The sequence below is a fragment of the Sorex fumeus genome, unplaced genomic scaffold (genome assembly GCF_029834395.1).
Source record: "Sorex fumeus unplaced genomic scaffold, SorFum_2.1 ptg000036l, whole genome shotgun sequence".
Taxonomy (NCBI): domain Eukaryota; kingdom Metazoa; phylum Chordata; class Mammalia; order Eulipotyphla; family Soricidae; genus Sorex; species Sorex fumeus.
This window is the reverse complement of record NW_026606093.1, coordinates 22009902-22022302: the sequence shown is the minus strand read 5'-3', so window position 1 is coordinate 22022302 and position 12401 is coordinate 22009902. Positions and strand designations below refer to the sequence as shown.

General features: G+C 45.4%; 1 protein-coding gene across 1 annotated transcript in view; it reads left to right on the top strand.

Moving 5' to 3' along the window:
* Positions 1-710: 710 nt before the first annotated feature.
* Positions 711-12401, top strand: part of PMP22 (peripheral myelin protein 22) — a 32753-nt gene continuing 21062 nt past the window's right edge. The window contains exons 1-3 of the mRNA XM_056117820.1: positions 711-825; positions 2155-2259; positions 3458-3557. Of these exons, the coding sequence (XP_055973795.1) occupies positions 2182-2259; positions 3458-3557 (178 nt within the window). The 5' untranslated portion in view covers positions 711-825; positions 2155-2181. The remainder of the gene's footprint in view (positions 826-2154; positions 2260-3457; positions 3558-12401) is intronic.

The window sequence follows — 12401 nt, the reverse complement described above, 5'->3', positions numbered from 1 at the left end:
AGACTAGAATGGGAGCGAAGCCAACCCAAAGCCCGGCGCTCCCCTGGCTGTGCCCTGCTCGGTTAGGAGGAGCCAGCCCCTAAGGCACCGTGCGCCTGCTTAGTCTGCATCCTTACTTAGCCTTCATCACCACCCAAGCAGGGGCAGCACGACCAGCCCTAGTTTCCAGGGAATCCGCACAAGACCGAGCGCCGGGAGGGCGGGGAGTGGAGGCCGGGGTGGGGTACAGCAGTCCTCAGCTAAGGCGCCAGGGCGGGCTCGGGAATCCTTGGCTCGGGAAGAGGGGAGAGTGGGGGGAACGTATCCTGCCCAGGCTCCGTCCTGCAGGGCTAAAAGGGGTTGCAGCCAAGTCCTGCGTGGGTGCAGTTCGCGCGCCGGTCCCCCGAAGGCGGCCTCCGTCAGGCTGTTCCCCAGGGGGGATTAAGGAGGCGGAGCCCCAGCTGACCCGCCAGCATTCGGGGTCCACAAGCCCTACAGAGCCGGGGAGGGCTGATTGAGAGAGAGCTGCCCGGGACGCGACGCCGCGGCTTCGCTGGGACCGACTTTCTCCCGGAGTGCGTTCCGGGCTGCGAGGTTATCTCTGTGCCCCCTCCCTCCGTCTTCTCCGGGGGAGTCCCGCCTCTCAGCACAGGCTGACCCGGGACACACCCTACAGCCGCGACGCAGACGGGGCGTAGTTCCCGTTAAAGGAGAAGGCCGGCTCCCGCCCCGCTCCGACTCCGTGCCGCCCAGAGCCGCAGCTGTGGGGTCTCAGCAGCCGGGAGCGCGCGCCGGACTCTTGCCTGTGGCCCTTCCGAAGACCCCCCGACCGTTATCCCGAGGGCTGTAAGTGCTTCGGACTGTAAAGTGGAGACGATGCAGCGGAAACGTGGGCACTTCCCTGGATGGTGCCAGAAAGCGCTGGGCAGACGAAGGGCTTTGGGTTGACCGGGGTCCCCGACCCCCTTGGTCCCCAGCACAGCTGGCAGCGGATCTCAGTCTGTTTGCAGCCGCCGCCCTGGCACTCGAAGCGACCAGGGTGGAGTGCGTGCCTATGGGATGCAGACCCTAGGAGAAGAGGGTGGTGGGGTCTGAACACAGGGCTGGGCCGAGCCAGTTTTGCTTAGTTTGGAGAGGTGCTAAATATAGGGGCACTCATTGGCACCCAGGACCAGTGGTGGGCAGCCCGGGACCCTGGACTCTGGTGATCTCGCAGATGTGGCCAGTTATCCGACATTCTCTTGCCTCTTCCTGGCGCTGGCAGTCACTTGGTTTAAATTAAACGTCCTGGGAGACTCATGAAAACATTGCTTTGGTCTCCCTGAATAGTTGCTAGAGTTTGTTGCTTCGGAGAGGAATGGGGATTGGATGCTTTAAAACTGTGTTTTCAAACTTTGTCCTGCTGGCCTGAGACTCTCCTGGGCTGTGGTGGTCTTTCATGGGAGAGTGTACGTATCATCTAGCCAAATCACGGGGCCTCCAGATCCCTAAGATGGGAAGTTAAGGCTTGCAAATTGGATCAGGGGGTGCCCTAGTGCCAACAGGCTGCAACCCGTCCGGAGTTCGACCTCCACCCTCTCCCTCATCTGCTTCCCGAGACTCGGGCATCTGGGTCTCTGTTGTGGAGATCGAGACTGGGCCAGGACATAGGGACCCTTCTTATAACCGGGCATAGAGACCCTTCTTATAACCAGGCACACGAGGGTCCGAAAGCGATTTATCTGGGGCTACTCGGGGTCCTCGGGGCTGCCTGAAGAGGTGCGCAGAGGGCGGCCAAGTCTCCCGGTCCTTCCCGGTTCCGCTAACTCTGGCCTGCGGTCGGTTCCGAGGGTTCCTGGCAGGCGGGACCGGGCCGGGCCGGGCCGGGCCGGGCCGGGCGCTCCTTTGCGCCGCACTCACCTCTGGGCCTCCCCGAGGGGTCGGCGCGCGGACCCCCGCCGGGGAGATGCACCGTCCGAGCCCGCTAACTTGCCCGCGCTCCCCGCCGCGCCCTGGGGCTGTCACTCTGGAGACTTCCCTGAGTCCGGCGGGCTGGACGGCCGCCTGCTGCCCTCTCCCGGCGGCCGCGGGGAGGCCTGGGGCCCCGACGGGGGCGGGCGGACCCTCCCCGCACCCCACCCCGCCGCTCCGCCTTGGGACTCGGCCTGCCGTCCAGCTGCGCCCTCTCTCCCCCAGGCAGAAGCCCCCGCGCCCGCCGCCAAAATGCTGCTCCTGCTGCTGAGCATCATCGTCCTGCACGTCGCGGTCCTGGTGCTGCTGTTCGTCTCCACCATCGTCAGCGTGAGTCCCGCGGCGGGCAGGGGCCGGCTGCGCCCAGGGCGCACCCGCGCAGGGGCTGGGAGGGCGGGCAGCGGTGCCAGAGGCATCAGGGAGCGAGCCCCTGCGGGGGGGTGGACGAGAAGCCCCCCCAAGCCCCAGAGCCTGCAGTTCCTGGCAATGTGCCACTTGTCGCTTGTTTTGAGCAAAGCAGATTTGGGCTGGGACGGAAGCCAGGCTGGAGCAGGCCTTCTGGAGCAAGGCTGCAGGGACTGCAAAAAGCCTTCCAGCGCCCCTACAGCGCTCCGACAGCCATTTGTTGAATGCTTTGCATTTTCCTTAAAGCAACTTCTTGAAGGAAGGAAATGGAGTATTTATGAAAGTTTCTCTACCCGCCCCCCAAATGTCAGAGGTCAGATGGGCGCTTGGTTCATAAAACACTAGGACTTGAAACCGGAAGGTTAAATTTGGCTTTTCCGGAACATATAAACTTTTCCGGAGTTTATAGTCCCAGATCTGCTTTCGGGGGCTGGACACAGCACCTTCTTTGTTAAGCGTTAACTAATACGAACAGCTCATAAAATACTTTCTTTCTTTTTTCTTTTTTTTTGGAGGGGGGTTATAAAACCCCATCTCCCTCATATTTAATGTTAAACTTACTTTCTTATCTACACTCTAACTTCACCTTCTTAATAGAAGGCAAGTCACAGGCATAATGTTCTTGTGTTTCAAAGATTGGTCAAGAATGATTTCTCCGGGAGTTTGTGAATTGCTTTACCATTTAAAAACTAACATCACAACATCTTAATTGTGCCCGGGGCAATCTTGCCAGTCCGATAGGGATTTAAAAAATATCAGAAAATGGGCTCAGATAGGTAGTGGCTTGGGTGATTGTCACCCAGGATCAGGACAGATGGCTTTCAAGCAGGGGCCTGGGAGTCAGAGTGGGTCCTACCCGCTTCTACTCCTGTGCATACCTCTACTTGTGTGTGTGTGGTTACTCTTCCATTTACAAGGTTCTTTCCTTTGAAACACTTAACCTACATGACCCCTTCTTTTCCTCTCCCTGCCTGACTGTAGCCTCTGACTGTGCAACTTTGGGAGCCAGGGCCAGGCCACCTGGACAGTTGAATGAGCTGTCTTTGCCTTCCCTTGGTCTTTTCCCCCTCAGCACTCCTTCATTCATTATTTCCTCTAATTAAGCATGTCTGCTTCTTTCCAGCACTGGATGGAGGGAAATGACCATGCCACCGACCTTTGGCAGAACTGTAGTAGCATATCCACAAAAACTATCTACCACTGTTTCTCGACATCAACAAATGGTGAGACTGATGTTTTGCCCCCTATCTGGTTCTTATTTCTGTGTATCATGTTTCTTGGAGAAGATAGATAGTTGTTGCCAGGGTGTGACAGAGGCTCATGAATTCTAGATGAAAGGAGGAAGAAGATGTTTCATTGGCTAAACTCAGATTTTGTATGTCTTTCTACAGACTGCTGCCACTAAGCTTACACTTAGAGATTTGTATCTTTACACTGGTGACAAAGAGATTAGTTTCAGTAGAAACTGTTCCTGGATTTTGAGCTTTTTCAGGCTGGCAGTATGTAATACTTTTGATGCTGGGCAGAGGCTGCATCAAGGGGCAATGAGTCAGTCATGCCATTATAGGGGTAAATTACTTCTACCACCTTTTTTATTTTTCAGAAGAAAATTGCTGACCCTGTCACTCTTAACACCCCCCTCATCCGGCAATTAAATATTGTTCAAATGATTCAAGCATTTGCCCAGCTGAGAGTGCGTTCAGCTGTGTATGTTAACAGTATGAACTAACACAATCATTGTTTTTCACTTTCAGCACAGTATTCACTAAATTACAGAAGATATTCCATTTTTATTATAAAACAGGCTTTGTGAGAGATGATTTTATGTACTGTAGGCTAATGTAAGTTTCCTGAGCGTATTTAAGGTGGTCTAAGCTATATTTGTTATATATTTTAAATGCGTTTTAAAATTTAAGATATTTTCAACTTATAAATGTACATTGGGACTAATACTGTCATCAGTTGGGGAAGTTGGAATTTATTTACCAGAATAAATGCCTTGGAGTAGCATCTTCAGCACATTTATTATAATACTTTAGTTTTTGTTAAAAATCTTAGCACACAGAAGCAATAAAGGTGGTATGATGGCTAAAACATAGGCAGATCCCATGGGGACTTTGGATCTATTTGGCGATGGTGTTTGGTAACAGTGTCTCTTTCCAGAAATGTCCTTCTTCCTGCTTTTCAGCAAGGAGTAGTAGGTATAAGAGGGCTTTCCTGACATTCTTGGTTTGGAAGACCAATAAATTCAGCTTTCAATATTTCTGTAGCTACTCACAAATCAAATGTTCCCATTGAAGATGTTATCCCTAATGAGAGAAACAAATTTATATCCAGCTCATCAAAGCAGTCACTGAAATGATCTTACTTCTGGCTATACAAACCAGTTTCCTCACTTGATGTTCCTTCCCAGATGTCCCCTCACTGAGAGTACTCAATAAATAAAAAATGAAGATAACATATATATGTATACATATACATATATATACAACACACACACACACACACATATATATATATAGGTAAAGGTAAAGGTAAAGGCCCTCCCGTTGATCGTCGATTTGCTCGAGCGGGCCCAGTAACGTCTCCATTGGAGACTTTGTTGTTACTGTGTCTGGCATATTGAATACTCTCGGTAGCTTGCCGGGCTCTCCGAGAGGGGCGGAGGAATCGAACTCGGGTCGGCCATGTTGGCCGCGTGTAAGGCGAACACCCTACCCGCTGTGCTATCGCTCCAGCTCCATATATATATATATATATATATATATATATATATATATATACACATCTATGCTTAAAATAGCAATGTAGTAACTAATATGGGGAGAATTGTTAAAGAATCGAGAATCCTGCTTCATGTTTTCCTTTATCTGGGTAAAACATAATAAAGATTTGTCCCCTAATCTTTTCCCTGAGTGTGTAAAGGGTAATGGATGAAAAATCATCCTGGAGGTTTCATTACATATGGCCACAAAGTAAGTGAAATAGTCCCGAGTGTTGAGAATGTGCCCAGAACACTTGCTAATTCCCCAAATCTCAGACAACCCTTGGTGACTGAAATTCCCTGGTGGTTCTTCTTATTTGCTATTGACACCTTGTGGTCACACGTGGTAACAGCCGCAGGGCGGCCTTTCCATGTCGTCCGTGGCTTGCTGAGAAGCATGTTCCTGCGTGGCATTTGACCTTATGGGTTACCATGGAATTTTGGACTTAGGCTTGGAAGGGGGCATATTTGGCGAGAGTTTTGAAACCTGCCAGGATTTCAACAGAACTGAGATGAAGAATAGTTAATTTGTGCTCAAACTGTCTCGTGTAGGAAGGCAATATTTGATTCAGAGTTGGCCCTCTGTATTCTGTCCTTCTGTGGTTGTAGATAGCTGTTATGCCACACGAACAGCAGATCTCAAAGAGACATGAGTATTACTTTAACCATCTCACAACTGACTGGTTAGACTTAGCTTCTTGGATTCACTTGCAATGACTGGGATCTTTAGCGTAAGTTCCAAATCTGCATGCTTGTTTTCCATGGGGATACCTTGTAATGTGTTATACTTAGAATACTTTCTCAGATATAACAATAAGAGTATTCTGAGGAAATCTGGGCATTCCCTTAAGCAACCTAGACTTAAGTTTTTTTCTAGTTGTTTCGATTTTCCCAGTAGTAGTTATCCCTTCTGAAGTCTAGATGTCAGAAGAGGTCAGATGTCAGAGAAGTTGTGTTGCAACTTTGGGTGTGACTGTGGTGAAGTCTCTGACCCTTCCCTTCCCTTCCCTTCCCTTCCCTTCCCTTCCCTTCCCTTCCCTTCCCTTCCCTTCCCTTCCCTTCCCTTTCCTTTCTCACACCCACTGTGCTCAGGGCTTACTCCTCACTCTGTGCTCAAGGATCATTCCTAACAGGATTTGCCTTGCTGGGAACAAGACCTGGTTTTGTCACGTGAAAGTCAAATGGAAAAATACTGTACTGTATCTCCAGCCCTTTCCTTTGCTTTCTCTTTAGATTTAATAATTATTGTGGCAAACAGTAAGTTACATATATATATACACACACATATATTTATAATTTCTAAGTAATTATTGTGGCAAACAGTAAGTTAGATATATATATATACATATACATATAATATATTTATACTTGAAATTTACGCTACTTTAAATCAATCAGGTTTGCTGCAAATCTACCTTTGGTCTGTAGTTGATTTTAAAATATTTGAAATATGATTTTTATTTAGGTAGTCAAAAGTAACTGCTGTTGATATTAATTTGTGAAGAAGACGTTGGCAGTGTGTCATGTGAGAATGCACTAGTTTATATGACCAGCAATTTTTTTCTGAAGCTGCACATTTTTCAGGTTTATTTTTGGGCCACACCCAGTGGTGCTCAGGGCTTACTCCTGGTTCTATGATCAGGGATTACTCCTAGTGCACTCAGGGGACCATATACGGTGCTGGGATCAAACCTGGTTCAGATACATCCCAGGCAAACGCCCTACCTGCTATTATCTCTTCAGCCCCTGAAGGTGCATGTTTCAGTTCATACAGGGCTATAAAACCGCCTGACTCCAAGGGTTGCCTTCACGTGATTTTGTACTAATGCTTTCCGGTACTGTATTAACCACAAAGTGGTTTTGTATCTACAGATTAGTTTAAAGGTGGTATCAGCAGGTTCATATTACAAGTAGATTTAGATTGTTTGCAAATTCTTTTCAGCTTTTTTTTGCCTCCTCAAGTAAATAAATTTAGTTACATACTGGTTGGGCTGGAGCCATAGCATAACAGGCAGGGCGTTTGCCTTACATGCAGTCCACTCATGTTTGATTCCTCTGCCCCTCTAAGAGAGCCCGGCAAGCTACCGAGAGTATTTCACCCGTAGAGCAAAGCCTGCCAAGCTTTCCATGATGTATTTGGTATGCCAAAAACAGTAACAGCAAGCCTCATAATTTGTTGTGAGACATTACTGGTGCCTGCTCGAGCAAATCAATGAGGATAGTGCTACAATGCTACATACTGTTTTCCTCCATTCTGATCCTTGCTGCAGGTGGTGGTGACAGAGGTTTATGGGGCCTTTTTCCTCATGACCTTGTACGGAATGTCTCTCTAGCCTAGGAATGAGAACCTTGTGCCTCAGGAGATAAGTGTGTAGGGATGACTCATTTTGAAGGCAGAGTAGGCCAAGTGACCAAGGAGTGGGGTAGGTGTCCAGCACCAAAGTTCAGGGGAGGAAGTGCAGGGAGAGTCTCATGTAGGAGGTGGAATTTGATTCATCTTTCAACGGATGGTCAGGATTGAAATAAATACAGGCAAAGATACTGTGCTCCAACAAAGCAGTGATGTGACCTGTGTCAAGGGGACAGTGATGCAGGAAACTTAATGGTCCCGTGGTCCAGTTAGGATGAGGATTGGATGATACCAAACAAATTTAAATAGAAGCAACATAAATAAGACTGTTTCTTTCTTTTAAAACAAGTCTAGGTAGGTACTCCAGGAATGATATAACAGTTTCATGAAATTGTGGCGATTCTGGCACTTTCTAGCTCATTTCTTTGTCATCTCTTCAGTTTGGTCCTCCTCTTCATGGACCAGAAGATTACAAGAGCTCTATTTATCTCAGAGGGTGGAGAAAGGATGTTAAGAATGTGTACATCGCCCTGTCTTTTGGTAAAATAGTTTCAGATAAACTACACACTTCTGTTTCTTGTACTGGAACTTAGTCATAACCATGTCTTGTTGCAAGGAAAGGTAAAAGTGTAATCACTTAGCATAGTGGAAACGTGGCTTCTGAATTTGTAGACTTTGGAAACACTTCTCTCCCAGCCCCCTTTGAGTGCCACCTTCAAAAATAATCCATTAGATTATTTTTCAATAGAAGTTTCAGAGAAGGGTCTAATTTTTTTTTCAGGAATCTTCATATATTCCATCACTGCAGCATCCTGGGCTCCCTTGGTACTCTCACTATTGTTACAATGATCCATATAAGAAACTGTAGAATCCTTAGTTTTCTCTGTCTCTCTCTTCCCATCTCAGTCATTAACAAATTCTCCTGATGTCTATTTAGTCTTTTTTTCTCCCTGCCTTGACATCTCTTTACTTTATATCAAGTTACCTACCAAATAATTCAAGGGAGGTCTCAGAGTCACCCCCAAAGTAGTCAGCCTTTAGCTTCTTAAACCAAATCTACTCTGCTGACTGTTTCCAGAGTTTTAGTAAATACTACCAGCTGGCGTTGCTAAGCATCTGGAGTCTGCGTTAATCTGTCCTGCCTCCTCTTCTCTCTGTGGAGTTCTCATAGGTCCCACTATCCGCTTTCCATTTCCATATCTGTTATCCCATTTGCAGCCATATATCAGATTTATAGTGGGTGCAACCTTTTGTCTCATCACTTGTCTTACTCTTTTGTGACTCAGTTTGTATATTCAATCGAATCTTTTCAAAAATGCAAATCTAATTCTATTACTGCTGATTTAGGATCTTTCAAAGATCATCACTGGCTTTAATCTTCAGGTAAAAATCTTTCTTAGGGCTAGAGAGAAAGTTCAATGAATAACTCAGTAGAACTAATGCTTTGCAGGAGATTCAATACCCAGTACCATATGGTCTCCCGAGTACCACTAGGACTGACCCTTGAGCACTGAGCTTGAAGTTTTCCCTGAGAACTGACTGGTATGAGCACAAAACAAACAAGAATCTGTCCTAAGGCCCAGAGAAGTCTACCCGAATGATCTTATTTATTATGAAATATCACTTCCCATCTCTCTCGTCTCTTTCTTAGAATTTTGACTGTCTCTTCATTTCTTTAACATGAACCTTCCACCTTAGTATTTCTTTAAACACTCTCCCTTTTCTCTTTTCCTCTGTCATTTTCTTTTTCATCTATTCATTGAACACCTTCCAGATACCAGACATCATTGTAGACCCTGAAGATTTAAATTAATCAAGATCTTAACAATATCATTTTTTAAAAAAAATTAGGAACCTTATTTTTCTGGGAAAAATCAATAAACATGCATAACTTGGGGGCAGTAAGAGAAGGTCATGTGATAAAGAAGGATTGGGGTGGGAAGGAGAGACTGCTGGCAGGAATTACCTCTGAAGGCTGATGCAGGAGGCTGTGTGGGGTACGTCTTGCAATATTTTGGCTATATGGGAAGGGCTGGCTAAGTGTAGAAATAATGCAGACTGAAGTGGGAGTGTGGGAATAGAGAGAGAAAAGAGAGTGAGGGGAAGATAATCAAGCTATTTAATAGTCTTTCTAGACACTCTAGTAGTTATGCATGGAAGCATTTATAATTGTTATGATTTCATTTAGAGCTAGTTGGTCTTAGTTGTCATTTTTATTAAAAGTTAAACTAGTAGTCCAGAGCACTTACAAAGAGAAAGAATCAGAAATCTTACAAATGAATTACTGATTTATCTTTATTCATTTCATGGCATTACCATTTTAGCAAGGGCATCGGGCCATTTTTTTCATCTCTGGCACAGCTTTTTATCAGCTTTCAGGAAACACAGGCAGCCCTCTGTTTTATGGGTTTATATTTTGCATTTTAAAATTGCCATGGCTCCCTGAACCAGCCCACAGCCTCTACCCACATGATGATTCCTGATTCTGTAGGCTCTTGTGGGATGTCCTAACAGTGAAAGAGGCACATAGAATGGATTATAGTGTCATAAACTGATGCTTCAATCCTGAAAGTTTCTCATCAGATACTAATGCCCAGGACTTAATTTGAAATGCTTATTTGAACTAGTATCTGCCCCATGGGACTATCAAAAACTCATATTATTTGTATTTAAACTTGTTTAAATTGTACATTTAGAATTTTATCAGTGAAGATTGCATTCTTTGTGAGGCTCAGGGATTGGTCCTAATATGGCCTGAGATTGTAGATGTGTTTTTTGATGGTTGAGAGAAGACTGTCTAGTGTGGAGCCTTTTAAGTGTACAAACGGACCCCAGTGTTGATGGGGAGGAAATGGAATCCATCTCAACCATCACACATCTAGTTTGTCTCCTCTAAAATATGCTCAATATGTCCACCATATGCTCATCCTAGCAGAGAAGCATCCTTCATTGCCTTTAAGAGAGCCACTTTTGTTTTTCAGAGAGCAAACAATGAAGTTCATTGATTTATTTTAAATATATTATGTACATCCTATGTTCAATACTAGGCACTGATCCAGAAACTGGACTCATAGAACTGAACAACAAAGAGCAGGTCCCCGTTCTTGAGGAGGAACAGAGAATATGCAATCAATCAATCAATCAATCAATCAATCAATAAATGGGTAGTGGAAAGTGTTCTGCTGCAGACAAACAGAAAGTTGCCAGTGGGGAGGAAAGAACTGGTCAGGGAAAGCCTCCTCACTCCTTAGTCCTGTGCCTTGGAGACTTAAAAGATGGGAGGGGTCAGTCATGTGAATAAGCTAACGAAGAAAATTCTAGGAAGAAAGGGTCAAAGGCCTGATACAGGAGTTTCGTGTGTCCAACCTTCACAGCCATTGGTAAGACTGAATGTACTTTTTGGAGGGAAGGTTTTGACATTAGAATGAAGGAGTTCGGGGTCAGATTGCTAGGATCTTCAAGGCTGTGGTGGTGAAAAAGACAAAGGGGATATCCTTCGCAGGAGTTGCTTATGCATAGTATGTGAGAAATTAGGGAAAGAATTATTAGAGAAGATTTCTGGGTGTGACTTGAGCAACTGAATGTGCTCTGGGATAAGGTAATGAAGAGGAGAGCAACAGGAATTTTTGGGAGAGGAATAGAAAATAATACTGTTTTTGCTTAGCCCCCAAGGATATCAGCATAGCATTTAGATTTAGGAATCTGTTATTCAGGAAAGAAGTCTGTGCTTCAGATTTAAGTTTGGGAGTCATTAGTCTCTATGGGACGGTACTTAATGTCATGGCGCCAAATGAAATTAGTTATGGAGGACAATGGAACTGGACCACAGCTGGATCTCAGGACACCCCACTGGCCAATAGGGATACAGGAAAGAGTTGGCAGAAGAAATAGGAAGAAGAAATGTTGGACAGACATGAGATATTGTCACTAATAAAATAATAAAATTAAATAATTTTAATTAAATTAAAAAATTCTTATCCCAAAATTGAAAAAGTGGGTAGAGTGTTTGCCTGGCACTCGGCTGACCCGTTCCGCCCAGGTTTGATTCCTCCGCCCCTCTCAGAGAGCCCGGCAGGCTACCGAGAGTATCTTGTCCACATGGCAAAGCCTGGCAAGCTACCCTTGATGTATTTGATATGCCAAACACAGTAACAACAAATCTCACAATGGAGACATTACTGGGTCAAATCGATGAACAAAGGGAGGGCAGTGCAGTTAAATGACAAAACTTAAAGCAAATTTTGGGCCCTTCTTTGTCAGTTATTTCTGGTTGTATTTATACATTCTTGCTGTGTTTAACTTGGGTGTTACCTTTCTTGTTCTTACCATATAGCCATATAGCCTCTCAAGAAGGAGTCCAGATAAATTGAATGAATGTATCAGGTTTAGTTGGAATAACTTGCCATGAAGATTCTTCTACTTATTGTTCATTTCTTTATTAGCTAACATCCATAGGTTTTCATATGTCCCTTGATTGTGAGTTCCAGGCCAGTGCCTAAAGTATGAATGTAATTTTCCCCTTGGTACTACATTCTACCAGGGCCACGGGCAGTCACCCTAAGACCTGGACCCCATTTCAAAGTGACTAACTGATCTGGAGGAGAAAGAAGATGAAACTGGATCAGGACCCACACAGAGCCTTGTACATGCTCTGGCTGGTGGGTGAAATCTAAGTGTAAAGGCTACATTGTTTGGATGGAGGCCTTTTGGGGAGTCAGCTATTTATGGAATGACATTCATACTGTGAAGTTAGGAAAATGGCAATTTATGTGATGGCAGTGGATTGGGAGGCCTGAGGGTAGGAATCTGTGCCTTTTGAGTCATGTGCTTTTGAAAACAATCCAACATGGTGCAAATGTGAGCTACTAGTTCTTGCAGTTTTGAATCATCCTTTCTGAGAGCCACTTTTCTCTGGAACTTTTTCACTCCTTTACTCTCTTATAAGAGATAAGC